Source organism: Leptonotus elevatus, chromosome 4 (genome assembly GCF_054856555.1).
Source record: "Leptonotus elevatus isolate MCC_2025b chromosome 4, RoL_Lele_1.0, whole genome shotgun sequence".
Classification (NCBI taxonomy): domain Eukaryota; kingdom Metazoa; phylum Chordata; class Actinopteri; order Syngnathiformes; family Syngnathidae; genus Leptonotus; species Leptonotus elevatus.
The window spans coordinates 21,257,460-21,283,631 of record NC_141242.1 but is presented as its reverse complement, the minus strand read 5'-3'; the positions used below and the strand labels follow the sequence as shown (position 1 = coordinate 21,283,631).

General features: G+C 39.6%; 1 protein-coding gene across 2 annotated transcripts in view; it reads right to left on the bottom strand.

The window, feature by feature from the left end:
- Nucleotides 1-26,172, bottom strand: part of nrn1la (neuritin 1-like a) — a 62,843-nt gene that overhangs the window by 33,167 nt on the left and 3,504 nt on the right. The window contains exon 2 of one of the 2 annotated variants that reach the window (XM_086074927.1): nucleotides 24,592-24,652. The exons of the other annotated variant lie outside the window; for it this stretch is intronic. Within the exon in view, the coding sequence (XP_085931053.1) occupies nucleotides 24,592-24,631 (40 nt within the window). The 5' untranslated portion in view covers nucleotides 24,632-24,652. The remainder of the gene's footprint in view (nucleotides 1-24,591; nucleotides 24,653-26,172) is intronic. 2 annotated transcript variants of the gene reach the window in all.

Sequence of the window (26,172 nt, the reverse complement as noted above, 5' to 3'; positions counted from 1 at the left end):
AGCCATGTTAGGCCAAATAAATAACCACAAATCTGTGTGGAGCCGCAAAACATTTGAACATTGTGATGAACGAAACTGTGTTATTGTTTGTCTAATGTACCGAGGACCCAAGGGCTCATCAGAGCTGCGCCATAACAGAAAAATATGCAGCACCTAATACTTTTTTCCTACCTTTCGTCTTCTGTTTTTGGAAAAAAATTTCACACTTCATTTTTCATACATTTTTAGACTTTTCTGCCTTTCTGTCAAATTTTTTGACTTTTATGGCAATTTTATGGATATATTATGGTCATTTTATACCTTTCTTCTTTCCTTTTTAGAATTTTTTTCTGCCTTTTGCTATAAATTTTTGGCAATTTTGTGGACATTTTTTGGTAGTTTGGGGGATTTCTTCCTTTGTTTTTGAACATTTTATGGCTACTTTTTGAACATTTACGTTTTTATTAAATTCTCTGACATTTTATGCAATTTCATGGACATTTTATGGTAATTTTCGGCTTTTCTTCTTCCTTTTTGGACATTTTACGATCACTTTTTGGACATTTAGGACATTTTTAACAACGTTTTTGTCTACCTTTTGTCTCTCTTTTTCTGACAACTTAAAAATTTGGACTGTTTTGTAATATTTAATCATCAATTTTTTATTACATTTTCAAATGAATTAATTTGTAAGAATATTTTATCTAAAAAATAAAAATCGTCATATTTTCTTTTGTTTTTTGTTTTTAGATTTACACGGAGCAACATGAGAGGGACTAAAGAGCCGCATGTGACTCCAGAGCCGCAGGTTGCAGACCCTAATTGCCCTGTGTCAAGCCAAGTGCACGACTGTACATAGTTGTGTTATGTCTTGTAATTGAATCTGTATTTTGGGAAATTGTCACTTTTTGGACATTTAGGTGTTTTTTTTTTTACTTTTTTGTCTACCTCGCTCTTTTTCTGACAACTTAATAATTTGACTGTATTTTTAAAAATATTGAATGATTCTTTTTTATTTAATCATTAATTAATTTGAATAATATTTTATTGAAAATAAAATTTAAAAAATACATAAATATGTATACATTTCATTTAGAGGGACTAAAGAGCCACATGTGGCTCCAGGGCCGCACGTTGAAGACCCCTGCCCTATGTCAAGTCAAGTGCATTACTGTAGTTGTGTTATGTCTTGTAATTGGATCTATTTTTGGAAACATCTCCATGAACATCAGCTACAGTTTCACTTACTCTTCTCGTGGTTACACTTTAAAACGTATGACGGTGTCACCAACACCACAGCCGACATTGTCACGTTTTGACGGAAAGAATACAGATGGCGTCTTGATACATGCTTGCACACAAACACCCACGATACTGATCTATTCATGAGTTGGCTTGTGCAGAGGCTGGCAAGATCACTGCTGACTGGACTGAAATGCTGCTGATGCCTGCTGCTCTCCTCACCTGACAAGCACATACACACACGTGGAGCAGATTGAAATTGATTAGACCTGCAGCTATTTTTCTTCAGCTGTCAATCCATCCCTAAATGATACACATAGCTCCATGTTATTACCGCCTCTCCATTAGCCTGCGCACGCATACAAAAAAACACAAGCGCTGTGAAACGATGACAACTTTTGCTATGGAGACCTGAGTGTGTGACGTAGGTCCTCGCGAACGTATATTTAGAAGGTAATGATGGTTCTCAGGGTAGCGGAGCTCATTGCGTGAGAAACAGAGTACCCTTGAGACTACACACTGTGTGTGTGCGCGCGTGTTGCCCGGGCAGCCTGTGCATTTGTGGGACCGAAGGTGAACAACATAATTACTTTGGCCCAGGTCAGGCGACTGGCTTGGAATCCTGCCTTGCACCTTTTCCCATTAACACAACACCTGTGAGTGTATTTGGTGTCTTTTGTGGAAGGTTGAAATAAATGATTATGAAAATAGACTGCATCCAATCAGCTGGTGCTTTACAGTATTCAAAGTCGCTATGGGCTAGTTCAATATGTGTTTGGACTTCTCCATGAACATCTTTTTCATGTGAAGCCGGATTGGGAAGAAGTTCCTCCCACGCAAGACTACTTTCATCCCCCTCGGATGACAAGTCTTTAAATTGCAGCTCATGTTTTATCTACACGGGACCATTTCACAGTCATGGTTAAAGTGTAATTCATATAATTTTTATGAGGTATGCTGATGCCAGACGAAGAGGATGAAACAGTCTGCAGAGGACTTTTTAGGGACTTCACTTGTTAAGCAAGGCGTCTTCTTGTACATTTAACATGGAGTTGAAAGGGGAAGAAAATATTTAGTGTTTTGAAATTTCTGTTATGTCGACTCATTCTAGCCTTTTTACTTGCTCCTGTTTTCCCATTAAACATTTATAAATTCTCACATGTATCGAGTGGGGAGAGTGCCTGAAAGCTGCAAATGTCTCAAAGCAACACAAATGTTTGGAAGCGATGCAATTATAATACTGCGATGCTTTTTGGTTGTTTCAACAACATTATCTGAAGCCAACCCAAAGCATAATCAAATAGGTTTGTTCTTATATGTCCGTATGATTTCAGGAAACTATATTTTAAGAGTAAAAAAAATTGATGAGCACTCAATGTAGCCTCCTTCAAAGGCTTGCAGTCACACAGCTGTATTTAAATGTAATTAAACAGTCATTTATATCGTATTTCTCCACCTTACAAGGCCCGCAAGGCGCTTGATGACACTGCGTGAGGAGCAACTGGGTTCTCAGTATCTTGTTGGATATTTCAATGTGGTCACAACGGCAAGGGATTGAACCCACAAGCTCTGGGTTGACACTCCCGAGATAACCACTCTACCACTGAGCCATGCCACCCCCTAAGTCCAACACTAGTGTACAGTGTTAAAAAACACTGAGTAGTGTTAAAAGTACTCTACACTTCTGCCAAACTAGACTTAACTCCGGTGTTTAAACACTTACGAGTGTATTGCACTAGTATCAGTCTTAAAATTTTACCTCAAACTACACTTACTCTCAAATCAAATTAACTCTATTTATAAATGTCTTTAAAACCAGCATTGCTGTACACAATGCGCTGTACATGGAACAGAAATCGGTCGTGCGGTGAAAACAAGAAAACAAAACAAATATTTTAAGTAAGTATACAAGTACAAACAACTTAAATTAGTGACAAGATGAAGGTAAATGAGTGAGTGAACAAGTGAATAGATAAATAAATAAATAAAACAAGCCTCGATTTCATAACACAGAAATCAGCACAAACAACCCCCCCCCCCCCACCACAAAGAACCTTACTGCATATTTGATCCAACACAGGAAATTTAACAGTGACCAATTTGCTGTGTACCTTTTTTCTATGTGCAGTTAAAAATAAGTATAATATAATATAGAAAAATAAGTAAAAACACACTAATAAAGAAATTAAACGCCTGAAAAAAATGTGATAAGTGTTTATTGCTAATGAACTTTAATTAAGGAGTGAAAAAGGCAAGGAGGACTAAAGTTCCTACAATGAAATGAAAATGAGTCTTTTTTCATAATAACATGGAGAAATTCTGATTCAAGTGTTTTGTTTTTTATTATGTCTGTTTCTTTTCACTGATGCAGGGAAAAAGTCACATTGTCATTTAAAAAAAAAATTAACTACACAATTCTTTTGATTATTTTTTATATTTCTTCGATGGCCTTGCTCACCAGTCAGCGCTTTCTCATGTGTCTATTTTAAAGCAAAACAACAAAGATACAGCACCAGTGCCAACCTTGCCTTGTGTGATACGCAGATCCTCGTTATACAACGCAAGCAGCAGCACAGCGCATGCAGGTTTCATTCCGCTTATGTATGACAAGAGCCTCCATCCTAACACTCCCTTTAGTAGTTAGCCATTCTGACTCTTTAGCGCGCTGTTTACTTGTTTCGCAAAAAAATGTCGACATGGGGCCTACTTTTGCATTTATTCATAACAATGTGACTGCTTCTGGCATCTGTGATTGGGTGAATGTATTGTACGTAGGTGGAACTTCCGCCTCGCAACAACATGCATGGACGACTATTTTGACTTGATGACACTGACCCTAACTGTTCATTGTCTTAATTAAGGAGACACTATAATTCAATAAATAACATACATACTGTACTATTTTTTGATGAAAAATGATTCTGGGACTTCTTTTAGGTTACCTTGTCAATCATTTGTTCGAGGATGTGGGGAATTTGTACATCATAAAAGGAAATACAGTAGACAGAATACAACTTCAATACAAGAAAGACTTGTCATATTGAAGAAATCTATGTCATATGTAAAAAGTCTAGATGTGTTGTCTTTTATTTAAAATAATTATTTTATTAATGATAGTCTCAAGTTGCAAGTTAAAACCCTTCCGAAACTGTCGGCTGCGACAGGACAACACACTTGTTTTTCAAATCACCGTAATTCCTGAACCGCTAGCGCTAGCAATGTAATTTCAACGGCTTCTGAAAGCAGAGAAGTTGAGCTTTACGTGAATACCACATACATTACGGTAGCTAGAAGATTGTCACAAGTGGAGGAGGAGGAAGTCCCGCGTCATAGAGAGGAGTAACTTCAAAGTACCGTAACTCCGGAACTATTTGTGCTAGCAACGTCATTCCAACGGTTTCTGAGAGCGGAGAAGCAGAGCTTTGCATCGATTTCAGATACATTACAGTAGCTAGCAGATTTTCATGTGTGGAGGAGGGGGACGCGCTGTGTCATAGAGGAGAGTGACGCAAAAGACAGATCATGCATGTTTTACAAATCAAAGTATCCACGGAAAGATTTGCGCTCGCAACGTATCTGAAAGCGGAGGAAAGGAGCTTTACGTCGAGAGAAACCGCCCCTAAAAACAATAAAAACAGACGGACTGCTATGATAATAGTACTAAAAGGGTTATACGTTTGAAATTCCAGTCTTTTGGGGGCACTTTAATATAAGAGTTCTCAAACAACATTTAAGTGAAGTCAGACTCACTGATATGAACGTGGTTTGTATGGTAGTCAGGTCCCACAAACAATCATAGTGGCGTAGTGGTATTGGCAATCTTGCATTTATGGCAAAGCACAACTCTGTAGAAGTTACAGGACTCAAGATTTGGCTTGGGACCTACAGTAATATTAGCGGCGCATTAAATTGTTGTCAGGAGAGAGAAGTCCAATAGCAGCGCACCAACGCAGAGATGAAATGCATCTCAAAAGTTTACTCAGGGCTTTTTAGTCTAAGCCTTGAGACGGCTGATTAAATTGGCTTTAATAGCAGGGATGTCTCATAAAGTGTGTGTTTTGAATTCTAGTATGATGTGAATTGCTGAAATTGGAGTTCTACTCTTTCAATGCATTGCAGAGAAGACACTCAAAAGGGAAAAGGGACAAAAAGGGCAGGTACTGTAAATAATGGCAACAATGTGGCCCCTGCTGGCTGAAGTGTCTTCCAATAGGTGAGTGAGAATATTCATCAGCACATCCCACACGAGGTCGCAGCTGGAGTTTATCCGAGAACACCCAAGCTAACATTCGCCCTGCGGTGAAATATGGCCGTGTCTGCTCATCTCCCTCGTGGGACATCTAAATCCTCAGCACATGTTAATGAGCCCAGAAACAATGTATTCTATCAGCACAAGTGCTGATTCAGGACGTTTCTGCAGTATGCATTCACATGTCTCGTATGTCACTCATGCAGTGTATGTCAACCAAAAAAAAGTTAAAGAATAACAAACCAGTAAAAGAAGACATGACAGATTAATTTGGTCTGTATATAGTGGGAATACAATTTCAGCAGAACATGCTCTTCCACTTTGTATTCTGTTGTCGTACCTTCATGCTCCATACAAATAGTCTTTGAGAAAATCAATTTCAGTCTGCGCAGGTCGTCCGTGTTACACTTTAACCGGCTTGTTAAACTCATACCTACTGTACAAACACTCACCTGCATTGAAAACCCTGCTAATGTGGAGTTTTCACAACTTTGCTCAAAGATACAAACTCCCACTCGGCCTTTCGTAGCATTTAACGATCAAGAGGAGCCACTCTGACAGGCTACAATAGCGACAATATTTTGCATCCCGTCACATTATGCAGACACACAATGGTTGTTTGCTGCCGGCTGCTCTCCTGAGCAAATAAGGGCAGCTTAGCGCTTTTCTTTACTTTGAAGCTTTGTTCAAGTTGACAAGCCCCATTCACATGACTGACACGGCAAATGTCACTCAATATCTTATGAAACACATGGATGCTGTTATTAATACCATTGTCATTTATTAGGAGTCAAATTCATGGGAGTAGCAGCAGTAGTAGTAGTGGTGGTTGTTATTGGATAGTTATATGAATATGATTATAAAAACCTACACTATAAAAAAATAATAAAAAAAGTACATTTGTGGCAGCTGGGGCGGCAAAAATAATAACAGAAACTTATTCTTACTTAGTCTACTTCTAAAAAATACATTTTCTTCCCATAATTAAAATACAGTTAGCAATTTCAACAAGATTTTGCCTTATTTTCAGGTTGTTTTTAACGTTTAATAAGAACCATTTTCACATTGTAAAACAATTAAATGACCTGCAAATATAATAGATAAACGTTGTATTATAAATAGTAATGTTTAAAAGTACAGAAATGTGCTGTTATTAGTTGTTTTTAATGGCATGATTTTATGGAAAAAAAGCTTTTATAATAATTTCTGTTTTATGTAATATAATCAAAAAACTGTTGAAAAAAATAGATATTGGGTTTAAAATACTGTTATGGTAATTCATGTATATAGCATTTTTCCACCATACAAGGCCCTCAAGCCGCTTTACATTTTGACTACTCATACACACCCAACACACACACTCTCTCTGCACAAATTACAAGACAGTAGACATTGACAATCGCAATCATTTTTAAGGTTAGCATTTTCATTTTCAGTCAATTTCAACCTATTGTTGTATTTAATATGGCTTGAATGTAGTCCCTACATGCTTAAACAATATTGTATTGGCAGCACAATGACCTGACTCTGATTTGAATCTTTGCTCAGGCCCTCCTGTGTTGCCTTTACATGTTCTTCCTGTGCTTATGTGAGTACTTCCTCCCACATTCCAGAAACATCCATGTTAGGTTCATTAAAGCATAACTCAACACTTATCCAACTTTTTTTTTGCTGATTAACTGTATACATTGGTGTCTACAAATGCTGTCAACATGTCTTGGTCATTATTTTTGACATTTTAGTACATGTTTGTTTAAAGCTTGAATTTGGGGCAAAAAAAACGCGTGTTTGGCGCCATCTTAAGGTCGCACGCTGGGATAAACACAATTTGGCTGTTTGTCCTCTCGTTACACGTGACGATCCGTACTACGTCACTTGTTCCGCATGATGTAGTCGCCCCAGCCACCCACCGGCTCATTCCCGTACACGCCTCCTGAAACGGCTTCCTAGCGAGTTGCCCAACGGCCCTACAGGCAACACCCCCTTTAAGCGGCCATTTCAAATCTGAGTGAAGGGTGGAGCAAGAGTCTGACTTTGTGTTGAGTAATCCTTTAAAGGCTCTACGTTGTCTATAGGTGTGAATGGGTGAATGGTGGCAATCCAAATAAGGATGAGCACTATAGAAAAGGATAGGAAAATTGCTAGTGAAGCTTTAGCCAAAGCAATGTGCCGCTTGGCATATGGTGTAGTTACAAAGTGCTTGGTTAAGAAAGAAACTATAAAACCGCTTCATAAGTGTCTCTTTTCAACACGGTGATGATGAGCAACGGTTAATTAAAAAAAAAAAGTCATTCACAAATTCAGACCATGTAGCCATTGACTACTTTCTCTTCAGTACAGTAGAGCAGCCCTTTAAGAGAAAGGCAGTGCTGTCAAGATGAGAGGATTAACTGCATGTTGCTAATGGGTATATCGTGTCTCCAGCAGGTGATACAGTATACGTCTGTGGCAGTCCGATCAATAGCGGGACTCGACTGCCGGAACAAGAGCTTGAAGGAAAATCTTCCTCCACTCTTCTGTGCTCATGCAAACCCCTGTTGGTGCCTTCATTTAAAACCAAATTTAATCAAAGCGCTTTTGGTTGAGTCAACAACAAGATTGTCTCACTCTGTATGTGCTGCTAACTAACCCCACATGAAGTTAATTTCAGTGCAGGATTTACTGAGGGAAAAAAGGGCCTAATAAGACTGTGCTAGACTAAAGAAAGTTGTTGGTGCATAGCCAATTACACTGACTGACTGCAGTGCTAAGTCTATACTGGTCACTGACAAACAAACATGAAGAAAGTTATTAAAGTGCGACCAATACAGTCAGCCGAAATGTGAAGATAATGAATAAAAGTGGGTTTATATATATATTTGTGTTCATATTTATTTAACATTAATTCTCATATTGTGTTTACCGTACATTATTTGAAATGGCTGTAAAAACACAGTTATATTTCATTTACCACTGTGCTATTAAATGCACTCGTTTGTTAGTGGTAAACTGTGTGGTTTTTGCAAGTCCTTCTTGAGGTTGTTACTATAACTATGTGGGGATTTTTTTTTTAAAATAATGTTTGGCTTGTCAACAGGCAAAAGTTGTTATAGTGGTTAGTCACTAACTGCCGCACAGTTGGAGTTTGGTGTTAAAATTGGACACGTTATCGTGTAGGTCACCCATTGAAATGCATTGAGAGAAAATAAGAAAAATTCAACCCTAGAAATTCTTCCAAAAAATAATAAAATTGAAAAAAATGGAAAATCTGACTGTATATGGTGAGAAACCTTGGATTATTAACAAGGATTATTAGCTGCTCTATGGAACAATTTCCTCAAAATATCTTTACAATAGCTTTTTTATTTGACCATTTATGACTGAAACGTCTAATTAGCAGAGGTGGGCGCGTCAATTAATTATGCACGTCCGTCATTCGGCAACAGTCGGGACCCTTCCGTCGTCATCATCAGTCCGTCAATATTTCAAGCCGAATCGTCAATCTGCCATTCGTCGGTTAGATGAGCATCCGTCAATGTTCCGTCCATCGTCATTCGGCAATCTGAAAATGGGACATCCGTCATTGCCGGATTGTCGGATGAAAACCCACTTCCGTCAATGCGTCAAGTTTCCCGTCAATCGTCAACAAAATGACCGTCCGTCATTAACGGATTGGCGAACTTTCCGCCAATATTGACGGAATGCCCACCTCTGCTAATTAGCAAATGAACACCTTAGGTGTGCACAATGGGTACTCCTGCAAGCCTCTGGCCAATAGTTTTCAGACTGGATTCAGGTTTGAAATTCTCGCCTTATGTCTGCGGATGTGATGTCATGTGCGCATTGAGTGTGTGTGCAGTTTCCTTTTTCAGCCACAGATGGCAGTAATGATTCAAAATTTGATTTAACTCCAGAACATCTCTGGAGTGAACAAGAGTGTGTTACTATTTGCTGTAATGTCCTATTTTGTGGATCAACGATGTCATTATGACATTGCAAGCGATCTCAAAAATCTAAATTGAATACTCTAGCAAATTGTATATACATTTTAGCATGAGTGTAAATAGTTGTTTCTGACCCGAACCCTGATGAGGGCAAGCGGTGTAGAAAATGGATGGTTGGTTTGTGGACATTTTCCTGCTGAAAATTTTGGGAAAGAGAAGTTGATGATGATGACATTATTCTTGTTCCATGTGACTGCATCTGATTCAAATGTATTTGACTGTTTTACTTTGTATTATATTTTAAATGTCAGTTACGGGCAACAAGATGACCCAGTAATTAATCTGCCTTGTAGTTTTGATGTTTAGGGTTTGAATGTTTGGTTTCTTAAGACTTCCTTTGTGGAGTTGTTCAAGCACCGGAATCCGGCAGGTTTTTGGAATTGGTGAACCCTGCCATAGAAAATGGATGGTATTTAGTGTGGCATGTATGTGTGTAATGTGCTTGATTGTGTCAATGTCTGCCATGCACTCTTGACCCAATATGTTGCTGGGCATCTTTGGCACCAATTACAGCTCCAGTCTATTTGAGTAGCACAAACTTGGCACACCTTTTTTGATTCTTCTTTCTCGATTGTGAAAACTCTATCAGGTTCGATTGGAGCGTTGGTGTGCAGCCAACTTTAGATCTCTTCAGGGATGTTCAATCAGGTCCCGGCAGCAGCGTACTTTGGGCCAATGTCTTGTTCGAAGTCTGAGGTTGACAGGAGCAGGTTTCCATCAAAGATCTCTCTTTATTTTTGCTGCAGTCATTTGTCACAGCCTCCCAATTCCTGTTGCTGAAAAGCATCCCCACAGCATGAAGCTGCCACTACCGTGCATGCTTCCCTGTAGGGATGGTATTGATCAGTAAATGGCTGGTGAATGTTATTCCTCATGGCAGTTAGCGTAACTGTGGCAACATTTCCAGCCGTCGGTAATAGCGTTTCACATTGTAATTATCACACCTTATTTAGTCTAATGTGTTCTGTGTCAGGAACTTGATTGCGCACAAAAACAGATGTGAAAGCTGATCTTAGTAAAGCAACCAAAACACACTAAATGTAGGGACAATGGAGAAATATTCCTGAAGTCCAGGTGACCTGACTTCACCCTTCAAGAAGCAGACAAGACTCCCCTGGGGTCTAAACTAAAACCTAAGAAAATGCTTGCGTTGACAAAAAGTCATATGCATTTGAATACAGCAAACTTCAATGAAGGACATAGAGCCTTGTCAGTATTGTCAGATCAATCAAATTAGCTTGGAATCACAGTCATAGTAATTGTGCCGATGAATTCTTTACCTTCTAACGGCCCTCTAGATTCCGTTTGGAAAATTCTAAGCCATCTGTCATACTGACGTTGACTGAGGAGCGTTTATTGTATGATTTTCCCTTCTGGGAGGGTCTCACAATCATTGCTAGAGCTCCGTTAGAAAGACCATTGAGTTTGTGGATCAGACACAGAATAGGCAGCTGTGTGTCTTGATGGATCACTTGAACTTTAATCCTATCAAAGATGAACAATTGAAACAAGATGCACCTGAGCCCATTATTAAAATTTTTGGAATGTGCATTGTTTTCTCGAGTGAAATGACTAAATACATTTATCCATTATATCTCTAGTGCTGTTTAGCATCATCCAGCAAAGCCAAGCGAACATGACCTTATCATCACATTTGTTTTTGTTATTTTCATTTATTTATTTATTTATGAGACGTATCCACTCTGCATTGGTCTTTGTGCAGGTCAAGCCAAGTCGAGTCAAGTCAATTCTCATCCTAGTGCAGGGGTCACCATCTCCAGTCCTTCGAGGGCCCCTATCCTGCATATTTGCGAGGTTTCCCTCCTCCAACACACCTGATTCAAGTGACCAGGATCGTTGCCAGGCTTCTGCAGAGCTGGCCGGTGAGCTGATCATTTGAGTCAGGTGTGTTGAAGGAGGGACACTTCTAAAACATGCAGGATGGTCGCCCTCAAGGACTGGAGTTGGTGAACCCTGTCCTAATGTTTGTTTGTTACTTTGAATATTTTTTTGGGACTTGTTTAACGTAGTGGAGAGCTAGAGAGAGAGAGAGAGCGCTCGAAAGGAAATAATTTTAATGGAGGAAAACGTAAGCAGGGAATGTGCGGGGGAAGTTGGTTAGATTGAGCAGGAATGAACTACAGGAAAGTTGGTGAGGGGGGAGGGGGGGGGGGATGAGAGTAGTCGGAATGACAAGGTGACCTTGGCAAGTAGAAATGACACAGGTAAAGCCAGTGTGCGATGGGAGTAATGCCGCTTTGGTGTGTTGTTTTGAGCTTGTATGCTTTATTAAGAAAAAAGGGTGAAAATAGCAACTACAAAAAAAAAGAGGACGTGTGATGAAGGAAAGAGCAGCGATGAAATGGATGCATAATTGCTGCATCTGCTGTGAATATCTGTCAGTCATTTCCTTTACGACAAAGGAGGCATTGATGTGTGTCCATGATTGTTCTTCATGATTTCCCCATTGGTGCGTGAACACACACACGGGGAATCTTGACTACACACACTGCGGTCTCACTTTCAGTCCCATCAGAAAAACACTGGGTGATTAAAAGACCTTAGAACAAACGGTGTTGGTTCAGGAATCTCTATTCAACTTTCAAAGCGTGTGTGTGTGTGCACGTATGCACAAAGTGGTGTGGGATCCTCACTGGCATTGAAAAGGCACTGCAATACTGTCTGCCCACACACACACGCACACACACAAATACACACAGGCCATACACACGGGCCTCAGTCAGCGAGCGGTGCACCTCAGGAGGTCGACGATCTAATCATTTTGGCAGAAAGCTTTTAAGGTCTGCGCCAGTGTTTTATTCAACAGACAGAGTTGCTCTCATCGTCCCCGAGCGTGTCACCAACAAATTACAGCAAACTTTGTCACCAATACATTTTGTGTGAAGATGTCTTTGCCTATCTAACTAACTATCACATCCAGTTTGTTCTTCCCCTACCAGCTCAAAGCTTCTTCTACAAATAAAGAGTTGGCACAAGGTGTGTCAGTAAAGTTCCAGGACTGGAGTCGCAAAAGATCCAACGTGCTTATAAATAGATCTGCAACGTTTGCTTTGTTTAGTGCGCGAGAGTTGTGGCAGGACAACAATGAGAGCATCTGACAGTTCCCGGCCAAAAGGAGCAACCTCCCTACTCACCGACTTGGCTTTCCAATGATTTTTTTCCAAGGAGGGTCATTGAGGTGACAATAAGGATCGATCCCAGCAGAATCCTTCTAACAGTGGCGTGGCAGAGAAGTGGGTTCTCTAGAAAAAAAGTGTCTTTTGCAGTTTGGAATTGAAATGAAGATTTAGTGACAATAGTCCTGTAACTTTTCTGACACACGTTTGCGCCACACCTGCAAAGTTCATTTGACACAATGTAATCCAAACAACGTTTCTGCCCTGATTGAGGATTTTGTTGCCAAACCCTGAGATAATTATCTTGCATATAATCCTCTTTCTTTTCTAACTCCTTGTACAGCTTATGCAAATTTAGCTACGCTCCAAAATTAATTATCTCAGTTTCTGTCATAATTATTCACAGTTAAAACATATGATCCATTCGTATGCAGCCATGCAGCATTAACAGTAGTGCCGTGTGGCAGAATGCACATTATATAAGAGCCAATCGGAGAGCAGTGAAATGGCACAAATTGGGCTCCAGACTACTGTGCACGCAGTGGAAGCCTCATCGTGACAGAAATCGTAGATTTAGCTAACGCGACGGCTGCTCACGGCTCTCCTAAAATGATGTTTAACTATTTATCTACCATCTATCCATCCGTCTGCAGGCACCTGCTCATCACATCTCCGCAAAGTCCAATGTGGGTGTTTTAGGAAAATGCCGCAGTCCCCTGGTGGTTTTCAGTCTCTCGACCTCACTCGACTAACTCACCCAAATATTGGATGTTCAAAATCGAACCCAAATATCTGCATGCGTGAGCTTAACGTAGCGCATTTGTTAGACATTTCATGCAACTATACTTTTAGTAAATAGTTCTGAGAAAATGTTTTCAGGTTGGACTCCACCTGCTTGAAGCTTTGACCTTTCTAATTCATATCTGAGTCATTAAAGCCACCGGTTTGACCTTTACCCGGTGCACACAAGTTTATATTAATAGTATTGACATATTTTTGGAAAGTATATATCGTGGTTACTAATTTAGCAAAAGATGCTGGCAGAGTCCACTGATAATGAAGTACTTTATTTACATCAGCATTCATATAATATTCTTATTTCCTGGCTCCATTACACAACAGCGATTGTTTATCACATCATCTTATCACAGCAACAGGACACTTACCTACACGGAGTGAAAATGGAACAACATATGGAGTCGACATATGGACTCGCTGCATTTTTAACAGCTTCCACTGTTCTGGAGGAAAATAACTTTTATGCGGCTTGGTAAACACATACCGATCATTAATTAAGATCGTAGCCCATTTTTAAACTGTGATCGAAAACACACACAACCGGGGTGGGGCGGGGGTTCAGCAAGTGTGTGCTTACTGCTCTTATAGTGTGTGGTGTACTGGAGAGGATCACCACAGCACACCTTGTTTTTGCTGAAGTACACATTTTGGCAACAGTTTCATGCACACAGGCCGTAGTCCTGTCTAATAATAATAATAATAATAATAATAATAATCTAACCATTTCATACAAAAATTATGATAACCTACATCAGGATTTTTTTCTTAACTGTTTTTTTTTTTTTTTAAATCACCTTCATTTATTTATATTTTTAGACATACATTTTTCAAGGAGTTGGTGACATGTCCACTAGGGTGGATAACGTGCATTTGAGCAACTGATGAAAAATATGTTTGTAAGAAAAGAATAAAAATAATGTAAACACTATAGAAAATGTCTGTTTGATTTTTAACATTGTGTTCACATATTTTTAACATATTTTAAAACTGCTCCATGTATTGCAAAACATTTACCCAAAGAAAAAATAACTTTTTATGAAGTACAGATAGTAATTTTCTTTTTTCTGGCAACCATTCATCATCACTGCAGCTGTCATCATCCCCACTTGAGTCAGATACCATCCTGTAGGTTTTGCTGGCATGTACTGCACCTGACCACTACAAAACAAAACTCTCATATGAAGACTAAAATCCATAAAATATTGCTATAATAAAAATTAAATAATGATTTAAAGCACACAAAAAAATAATGCAGATGAAGTATTTTCTAAAGCAACAAAGTTACAGCAACACTAAGTTGTAGTCACAAATCACAATATAGCTAAAGATGTCCAAAGTCCAATTTAGTGGACTCATGATCAATCGCCATTTCCTCAAATTACAAAATCAATACTTGGATATTTTAACAATTATGCTACTCCTTCGTTGTTGCTTGATGTCCCAAAATATATTTTTTTACTTGCAATGGCCTCCTGGAATAGAAGGAATAGACACTTATTCCTTCCTCGCACGTCACATCTGAACCTCCTCGCACGTCACATCTGAACCTCTGTCGGCCATCTTGTTGTCGATCTTTTTTTTCTTTCTTTCTTGCACTTACAAACGTTGACCACTGGATGGCAGTGTATGTCAAGACTACACTAGTGTCCACTGGAGTGCCTAATGGCCAACTTTGGCAAAAATAATCATTTATATAGTAGAAAACGTTTTAATAGCTGTCAACTGTAGTAACCACTATTCGTGAAAGGGATTGGGGGGGGGGGGGAAAGTAGTGCTTTGCCGCCATCTATAGGCAATTATAAGCCTTTGAGAAGGGCATCAATACTGGCAGATTTTAGTAGCGGAGCTCGGTCCTGAACAATGTAATGGGAAATTGTCTTGGTGGGATGAAGAATTAAGATTCAGGGGGGAACTAAAGGGGTCTAGCACAAGCCCTGATTAATTAATTCATGAATTGATAAAGAATGATGTCCCAAGTGTTTTTTTTCCCATGCACTGCATATTCTTTTAATGAAGGGCAACCACAGAACTGTCCATAGAGGATGCGCAAGTGTTGTGGGAATGTGTTTCGCAAATGAGATACCTGCAACTTCTCCCTCCTCCCCCTTGTATGTTATACCAAGGTGTCCCGAAGCAAGGCACTTAACCTTCCAAAATCTACTGAAGGCCAACTTTCAGGAGGGCGATGCTATGCTCTGCCATGGTAATAAATCAGATCGATGATCAGCAAGAAGCTGCTGGCCACACTACTTGGCACATTATGCAGCCTAAAAGCTTGTTGTGAGGAGTCTACAGTGCAAACGTAATGAAAGATTGATGCGTTAAAAACAACAACAACAACAAAACAGTTTAGTTGGGTGTTGTGTAAAGCAATAGAGAAGCAGTTGGTGAACGGAAGTGTTGAGAGGGAGTAGAAGCACGTACACTGAACACACGGACTCACACACTAAAAAAAGTGGGAAATTACCCGATAATGATGGGGGGGCTGAAGGGGTTACAGATGCATACAGTTTAATTTACACTCTCTGTGTTCGTCCTATTAAGAAAACCTCCTATTACAAACCATTAAAGATAAGGGGAGGTTGTTGGTTATAATACACAAATCACGTTTATTGCCGTATGAATTTCTCATTTTTCTCATCTACAGCACATGAAGGTGGCTTGAAAAGTAGTTCATGGGTTTTTATTGTACAGATAGATGCGAATCTGAATTTAAAGTTCAGTGTAGTACCACATTGTGCCGAAAAATGCCAGACAGCACTACAGGAAGAAATTAAGCGAAATTAAGAGCAAGAACAAGAGGCAGAGAAGGTCCCCGCTAAGAAGAGAGAATGCAATTACAGTTGATTACTGTCGTCACCTCGAGAAGGAATTTTGTAATTTTTTTGCTCACTTCAGGTTTCAATACAATTACAGTTTTCAATTTCAATCTTGTTTTAAAAAATAATAATATATTTTCTCCATCACGATTACTTTCTTTATACTCTCTCACTTCTCCACGGGCCAAACACGCTAGCATTAGCATGGTTAGCATCAAAAGTATGCTCAGGTTTACACGCATCCGCCTAAAACCGATCACTTTCAACCAGTCGTGCAAACGTAATGTGTTCCGTTCTAAAGTTCTGACACTGTTGAAGGTTTCTTTTTTGACTTTTTAGTGCATTTTACTAACCTGTGACAAGAATAGCAGAGACACACGTTGAGCTGCTGTCGTCACCTCAAGAAGGAATGTTTATTTTTCCCTTGTGCTCAAATGCTACTTTATGCCCCAGTGCTACTGCACCTCCTAGTGATGTGGAGTAGTGACATAGAAATGGAAAATGCTGCGAAACTATACTGTTTTATCTATAGAAAATAAACAAATACATTACAAAAAAATAGAAATGTCTCTGTTTTTATCCACTTTAATTTCCTAATTCAGTATGTTCAAACATGTCTACAGACAGCTGATTTCAACTCTCTACATTAGCATTTGGCTAACTAACATTCGTTTTATGTTTTATGTATGAGTTTAACAGTTAACTCGGAGTGTGGACAAAAAAAAAGCTTGAAGCAAGCACAGTGAGCATCTTTGGCGTGAGAAGGTGGGGAAACAGGCACGAAGGAATACGTTTTAAAGTGCGTAGGAGGCGTTAAAGTAGTACTAGTACGATCCATCCACTTTCGTGCTGAAAGTCACTTACCCTGTTTTGGAGCCTATCCCAACTGACTTAAAGCAAAAGGCAACTGGTTGCCAGTCAGTTGCAGGGTACATATGGAGACAACCATTCACACTCACATTCACACCTCCACTGAGTGGGAACTGACAGTGAGTGCATCACAACATCATTAGTGACAAGTACGAGAGCTGATTAGATCTATTTCTGCTCATAAATCTCTTCTGATGTACATGTGACGAAAGATGATGATCTTGTGCGTGTGACGCAAATAGAGGAACGTGTCTCCTTCCACTTTCAACAATATTAAGATACCCAGAGAAGTAAATTGACGCACATGAGATAATAGTGACATGAGCGCTTTATAACCGATGCATAAATGTTTAAAATGGTACCTCATAGTGCTCAACAAAATGAGTGCACTGGTTGCCAGGCCAACGACCATCCACATGTACATTTTAGAGTCTTCAAAGAACTTCATATGTATGTTTTTTGGAATATGGGAGGAAACTGAAGTACTTGCAGAAAAAACACTCACGCAAGAGGAGAACACAAACTCGTAGGATTCGACAACCACTATCTCATTTTTCATCATATGTAACATTCTAGTACTGTATTAGAATTGTTTATTTAGACATCATTCATGCTCCCCTTTGAGTGCCACAAATGCATATTTGCTGACAATCTAAAGATGCTAGCCCAAAGCAGTAGCACATTCGCTGATGTATTTACTTGAACCTTCATCTGAGTGGGGACAGAGCGGCCAATGTGGGACGATGTGGAATAAACAACTTCATCATTCATTAGCGTAACCGTGGATACAACTGAAGTTGGTAAGTTATTAACGTATCTGAAGTTAGTGGTTGCGCCACTGTAGCTAATGTTTACAGTAGTCTCGCTAGCCACAGCAACAACAGCAAATTCATAGAACGGGAGCCCACTCTGCCTCAAGTAAAATTTCACTCTCAGAGTTGTGTTACTATGGCGCACCCTTATTGTTTTACTCACTAAATTGTGACTTAAGTCTGATGCTAAGGAGCTAGCATGTCATAGGCTGTGAATATGGTAACTTCTACGCTATGTATGGGCCAAATAGACCCGGTATGGGTGATCGGCCATCCATAATGGTAGATGTCCAAAATAAGTTTCCTTGCCCGACCCCCCCCCCCCCCCCCAAAAAAAAAAGCTGCTGAGCTTGTTTTCATTGTGTCGGTCTTGACACAATTGAAATTAATGGAAAATAAATGCTCTTTGAAGGCAATTATTTAGCAATAATTTGAAAAGATTGATATTAGTGTAAAGTATTATAACAACCTTTGTCACATTGACTGATTTCATTCATCATATTACTCTTTTGTTGTTGTTTTTTCATTTGTTCCTTTCCCCTCCCCACAACGCCCCTCCATCTCTTTCTAAAGTCAGCGGAAATGAACCATGTGCTCTCATTGATCCAGCAGCTCACACATGAATGCATAGACAGGGAAAAGTGCAGGCGCCCTCGTGCGCACCTTAGCGCCCTCCAAGAAAGACAAAGTGGGAGGTGGATCATGTTGGACGGAGCCGCCGACCCTCTTGTTGAGTTAATGAGCTTTTATTGACTTCAGCACCTGAAGTGGCTGCTGTAACTTATCACAGTTAGCACTTCGCTCCCCAGACACACGCACACACACACACGGATGTATACTGTTTGTGTGCCAAACTCCATGAACACACACACACACATTTGACTTGCAGTATATATGACTGCTTAGAGAGGATGCAAACATCTGACTTATCCTTTAATTTATTTGTTCTTCTTGCCAAGGCATTTCTTGGTAAGGGAAACGTTTGGAGAAGGCCCTTTTATATTAGTGCTAAAAGTAAGGTTCATAAAGGCATGGTTGGACGAGTTTGGCATCAAACAACCTGGGAACCCTGACCTCGCATTAGAGGATGATGTCACAAATGTGCTTTGAGGTCAATGGGCAAACATTCCAACAGAAACACTTCAATGATGGGACTAATTAGAATTTTGGTTTACATGTTTCCATATTTATAGAAAAAATGTACACAGAACACCATGTGATTACAGATCTCGGATAAGAGCTGCAAAGTGGGCACTTGGAGCACCATTGTCGCCCACTCGGCATCCTGCAAGGGGGATTCCCTCCATCTGTTGTCACTTCTCAAGGTTTTTTCTCTTTTCCCCATACGGGGTTTTGAGTATTTCCTTGCCCGCTTAGATCAGAGAATGTCGCTAACGCGTGTCAACTGTGAAGCCCTTTGAGAATCTTTTGTGACTTAAGGCTGCACAAATAAACTTGACTTAAATCTACAGTATGGTTTCTATTAGATGGCCCGATGAAAGGCCCTTGCCAACTTGAAGGCCAGCTGTTGACTAAATTTAGGACATTAAAAGTTGCATGAGAGTGAGCAGTTTGTTTTCCAATGACTGTTTAAGTGTCAGGGCACCAAACCTCCAAGTGGAGGCCACCGCAGCCACCTCACTCTGACATCTCTCCCAGAACGTAAGGATAAAATATAGAGTATCATAAATAATGAGTGTTGTAGGACATTAGCCATGCAGGAAGAACTTCCTATAAGCCTAAAAAGAAAATCTGAAAAATACAATCAAACCAGATAAAGCACTTACTTTTATATTAGTGAGAAACAAAAAATCTATATGTGTACAGCAGTTGCTCTATTGATCTATTAATTTCATTTACAAATGTTAAATACTGGACCTCCTTAGTGTGAAGTTAGGACAACAGTGCATAAGGGCGGAAAGAGCATCACAACATCTTTGGGTTCAGTAATTTGGGGGGAGCCGGCATTGAACATGCAACTCCATACCAACATCATTTAAATCACTCGTGGGTTTCCTTACTTACTACAACCCATTTGTGCAAACAACATCTTATAATTTCTCCAAGGACAGTCATGGGGGACAAGTAAAACTTGATGAATTTATGGCATCCCCATCACAAGTGGATTGAATATTTTGAATGCAAGGACATCATTCATTGTTATGCCCGCGGGCACTTTTACCTTCCAAAAATGTGTTTTCACTTCAAGAAATAGACCACAAAAAAAAATAATAATAATAATAACTGGAAAAGGGCTTGTTCAAATGAAGGCTGAAGCACACATCTATCCCATCAGGAATTTTCAAAAAAAAAAAGAGAAAAAAACAAGACACTATAAAAAACTACAAAACAAATCAAGAAATATATTATCGTACCGTAATATAGAACTTGCAGTACAACGCATCTCTCTGGGTCTGGGATTAGTAAAAAAGTACTGACAAGCTTGTAAAATTTAAATGGTGAAGTGGTCCTTTGTGAATATTAGAAATAAGTGAAGAAGAAGAACAAGAAGACTTGATATTTTTCACAGGTAACTCTAATGAACCCCAATTGCTCTTCCAACAACATCAACTAAGTTTAAATCTCAAACAACAGAAATCAAGATAAACAGAATTGCCCAGATTCCTGGTCATGACACGTTTGTACCATTTGCTGCCTACATTTCATTTCCATTCCATTCAATTATATTATACAGAATGCATAATTCAATCTCAAAGTGAAAAAATAGGAACTCTTAAAGGAGTGGAAAAGCCAGTGCTGGCACTGGGTCAATGTTGTCTTTTTGTGGCTATAATTATGATTTTACTAGTAGCCACAAAGCTCGGCGCTGTTCAGGTCAGCTTCCTTTCCCTCCCACAGACACACAAGCAACGAGGCATGGAAGCACACACAAGCACACGGGGCATATGTGTGCATCCACTGGCCAGGCGCATCTTTTTTTCATGGTAACGTCACTTCACATTGTTGCAAGTAGTGCAGTGCATTGAAACAACATCCTCTCTCATCTGTAGTGGGAAGCAGAGGGACAAAATATTTCTAAAGAGACCCTCAAATAAATACAGTGGAAGCTCCACGCCACGATGGTATAATTTCTAAGCATTTTTTTCCTACAAACAAACAAAAACACCAATTCAACATTCCCAACAAGTATAAATTAGTGGCGGACATCACATTTTGGACTTGTGCCTTCAGTGGGGACTTAATAGGGGAGGTTAAGTCCCAAAATTTCTAATATGTTCAATGTACCCCCGCTTTTATTTCATTTGGAGATTTTTTTTTTCTAAATTAGCTTTAATCAGTTTTCATAGCGGGTTTGTTAGTTTTATTAGTTTTAGTTTAAGATTTAAAAATAACAACAACATTGTCGTAAGTATTGTGTAGTGTGTGTGGAAAAATATTATTTTACAATACTGTAGTAGGTACTGAATAACACTCCACAGACTTTGAAGTACAATAGGTGCAGTGCATAACACATATTCTAAGTTACATGCAGAACAAGTACAACCTCTTAACGTCTTGAATAAAGCTTGGATGATCTCGTTTGCCAACTTTTAAAGTGGATTTGTGGCTTGGATTCTGTTTCTCTTTTTGTGCTCAGGCCACAGCTAAGTAAGTAAAGTAAGTAAAGTAAGTAAAGTAAGTAAAGTAAGTAAAGTAAGTAAAGTAAGTAAGTAAAGTAAGTAAGTAAAGTAAGTAAGTAAAGTAAGTAAGTAAAGTAAGTAAGTAAAGTAAGTAAGTAAAGTAAGTAAGTAAAGTAAGTAAAGTAAGTAAAATAAGTAAAGTAAGTAAAGTAAGTAAAGTAAGTAAGTAAGTAAGTAAGTAAGTAAGTAAAGTAAGTAAAGTAAGTAAAGTAAGTAAAGTAAGTAAGTAAAGTAAGTAAGTAAAGTAAGTAACGTAAGTAAAGTAAATAACGTAAATAAAGTAAATAAAGTAAGTAAAGTAAGTAAGTAAGTAAGTAAGTAAAGTAAGTAAAATAAGTAAAGTAAGTAAGCAAAGTAAGTAAGTAAAGTAAGTAAGTAAAGTAGGTAAGTAAAGTAGATAAGTAAAGTAAATAACGTAAATAAAGTAAATAAAGTAAGTAAAGTAAGTAAAGTAAGTAAAGTAAGTAAAGTAAGTAAAGTAATTAAGTAAGTAAGGTAAGTAAGTAAGTAAGTATGTAAGAAAGAAAGACAGGCAGGAGGTCTAGAGGAAGACCAAAGAGGAGGTTTATGGATGTAGTTAAAGAGGACATGAAGGTAGTTGGTGTGAGAGCAGAAGATGCAGAAGACAGGGTTAGATGGAGGCAACTGATTCGCTGTGGCGACCCATGAAGGGAAAAGGCAAAAGGAAAAGAAGTAGTCCGTGCTGCTACATACTATAAGTCCATCCTGTTACCGATTAGATGCGGATGCAAATAAGAACGCAAACGGGAATTTGGAAGTCAATAGGAAGGAATTTAACAGTTAAATTCCCTTTTAATTGGTTCATTGTTGAATTGCGTGATAGGCATTCACATGGTAAAAAAACGGGACACCAGGACGGGACCTGCATAATATCGGGACAAAACAGTGAGTTAGGCGAAATCTGCCAGGACCGAGGCTCAAAATCAGGACTGTCCCGGACAAAATAGGATGTCTTGGTCACCCTAACTACCCGTTGGCAAAGATTGACTAGCGATTAAATTTGGTGAAATGTATTGTATATTTAACCGCCTCTGCTTTAATTTTGGAAATCTGGCCACCCTAAGCTAGACCCCTTGTGGTGCTCAAGCACCTGCCCCTTTGCCCTGGATAAGAAAGGTGCCCTGTCGACGGCCACTCAAAGTGTTGCTATATCTGAACCAAACATACAATATTTTATAATTACAGCATCATGGCCAAAACTCTGTTCAGCCAAAGTGAACTTCTAAAAAATGATTCCAAAAGATAAAGTTGGTGCTCCTGTGCTTTATTTTCATTTCATTTATTCAGAGCAGAGTTTTGCTAGTTTTACAAAACAAATCTGTAGAAAGGATGACAAAAAAAAAAAATCAAGGGTGATTCATACTTCAGAACCTGAAGGATCATACTTAAACTCATGAAAGAAGCAGTCAAGGTGTTTATTCATCTTCAAATAAGATGTGATATTGTGTATACAAGTTTCCAAACGATCCATGTGTGTCAGCCCTAACCCGTGTGTGCGTGTGTACTGTTTGTGTAGAGGTATTTCTCTCACAAATACCATTAACAAAGTACCACCAGAGCATGACTCTCCTCTACTTTTCACTTAATAATACTGGGCATGAATATTCATTCGCACGCTTGGTACAAATGCTGTATCTCGCTCTTTCTCTCTCACACGACACACACACACACACAAACACGTGCACACTCAAGTGTGAGAGATTAATACAATTAGACTGATTATAAAAGACGACAGCTCCACTTTACTTCGTGTGCGCCTGCCGCACTTCTATAATGCTCTTACACATGTGTACGTAGTACAGAAACAGCATTTAGCAGATTTACTTATGTTAAATCTTATTGTACAATATAATCTGTCACTCCAAGCATGTGAGCTACAACTCTCACCCAAAGTCTGCTGGGATATACTCTAAGCCCTCACAACCCTGACCCTGACGGAATACAATCTATTAATCAAGTGACCGTTATTACATTGGATGTATCTTACATCCCTGGATCTCATTGTAGTCTGCCGGTTTCTTTAACGAGGTGTTTTGTTGAGTATGCGTGTTGCTGTTGCACCCGCGCTCACAATCACAATCACGCTCCCACCAAGTCTGCAGAGATTCAATGTAAGGGTATCAACAGTGGTCAGTCAAGGTCAATGATCTCATCATTTTATGTGGCGTGCACACACAGATTGAAAAGGTGTAGTATTTTGTCCTGGGAGCCACGAACACGAGTTGTAATATGGCAGAGGTTGAGCCAAAGGACAAGTGAAGAAAGCAGCCGTAAGAGAGAAGCTGCAGGAAGACGGGTTGCAGCCACAGAGATCGCAACCCGTATTTATGAAGCCTGCCGCTAAAAAGGCAGGACATCATGGGTCGCTCACTCGTCACATCCACTTTAATGTGATTTAAAGCCAAAGAAGGAATTGCAGAAAAGCTCTTAATCGTTGAAAATAAAATGGACAGGGAAAGAGGTGAATGGAGGGAGAGTGTGCATAGATTGCTTACAACGTAGGCTCTGTGATGAGTTGAATTTGTATTTTGCTTTTCAATCTTGTTGATTTGACCTTTGGTCTCTTTAAGACTTGTTGATCTTTTAATCGGTCGGGTCTGCTGTTGTGCCGCAGTCTTCTTTTCGGATAAATCTTAATTCGTCCAAAAACAAAAAAACGATTCCTGAAATGGATTTGCCATCTTTAATTCCTGAATGTATGAGGCTCATACCCATTTTGAAAGACACATAATAGGCCATTTAAAAGTTTGGCTTGTACAGTATACTTCCGTAGAGCTGGACTCACACCCAAAATATCAATTTGCCATTCGTGGGTTTTTTTTACGTCAGCAAATGATGTTCAAACAAATTCACAAATATTCTGGAAAAGCATGTAACAGTCCAACAACTGAAAAATACAATGTTATCTAAATGGTAAATGGAGTGCACTTATACAGCGCTTTTATCTTCAGCATACGTTTAAGGCCTAGATACACCAATCCGGCGTCGGCACATCGTGTAGAAAAATGATGTTAATACACACGTATCGGCTATTACGTACCTTCAGCGCATGCGCGAGAAGTAATTCCCCTCCATACCATCGGCGGCGGTAGTCATTATTCCTAAAGGCAACCGGAAACCTCTTTACATGGGCGGGATATAAAAACGTAAACAATGCATACCGGTTACTTTTACTAATTACAAACAGTTACTATACTTCTCAAGAATAAAAGTAAACCCTACCTGCTATATCCAGTCGCGTCCCCATGTCATACCTTTTTCGGCATACCCTTTATCGGTAATATCATACAATGCCGATCCCTCTTGAACCAAAGAGACAGTCATCTACCCGATCTTCTTTGAATTTGTTAAAAACGCCCACCCAACGTATTCCAACTCGATCCGACTTTACAACAGTAATTTATACACTGATCAGACGGTGCATGCCGTTGGCCCAACGCTGTCCGACTCCCGACGTCGGATTGGTGTCCAGAGGCCTTTAGAAAGCCATATCTCAATGACAGCATACGTTTAGAAAGCCGTATCTCATTGAAGAAATGCGGACATTTTCTGACGAATGACGGAAGCATTGACAGACGCCTGCTTCACCGCATATTCGGCGAATGCTTTACAACGTGAAGCCTCGCAAAAATGCATGGAATAAGAGGGACCGTCTGTAGTCCACACGATCGACAAACATAAACTTGCTTCAGTCGGTGTTCAGTACGTGTATTTTTTCCGATGCTTCGCGTGGGCATCTTCATCGACAGGAAGTGCCCGGCTCTGGCAAATATACACTTACTTAATATGCTAACGTCATCACACACCCTTCTTCAAGACTTCTGTCTCTGTCTCAATAGGGTATATGCCACGGACTTCCGTAAGTCACACACCCGCGCTGTTTTTGGTTACGGTTTGCGTCATATAGGCAGTGTCCCAATACTCGCATTTTCATTCTTGTGCCCCCTCAATTCCACGCACTTCCGGCGAAAGCACGCTGTTAGACCGCCAAGGGTCCTTTGGCGCACCATTTTAAGTCAGGCATCTAAACAGCTAAGGGTCCTAAAAAGAGGAAGTATTGAGTCCGTTTGCCTGTGCGCACTGCGCAGCGGTATTTGCGGCAGTTACGACCATGTGCACATACTACAGTTGTGCTTGAAAGTCTCGTTTGTAAACTTATGAGTGCACTGTATGGTGAGACAAAAGATGAATGCCCATAAAGTCAAAAATACTGTGGCAATTGTTTTAATATTTCCAGAGGTTGAAGTTGACATGAGAAGAGATGTCAGCGTGAATTTTGGTGAGGATTCATAGCATTTAGTCAGAGATGGGAATTCCAGGTCCAGAAAGTAAAAACCCTGCCAGAGTTTGGCTTTAGCTACAGGTGCTTGTACTCAACCAGTAGGTAAACAAGGTCATTATGAGAAGCACCTGTGGCTGAAGCCAAACCGTGGCAGGGTTTTTTACTTTCTTGATCTGGGGCCTCATGTACTAAGACTTGCGTGGCTTTCATACTAAAACACGCCGTAGGTCCATATCCATAGAAAACGTCGCACGCGTAAAAAAAAAAAATCCAGATGTACGAATGTGTGTGTGTGTACTAATCCAAGCACATTCCTTTCCTACATCTCAATCAATGTGG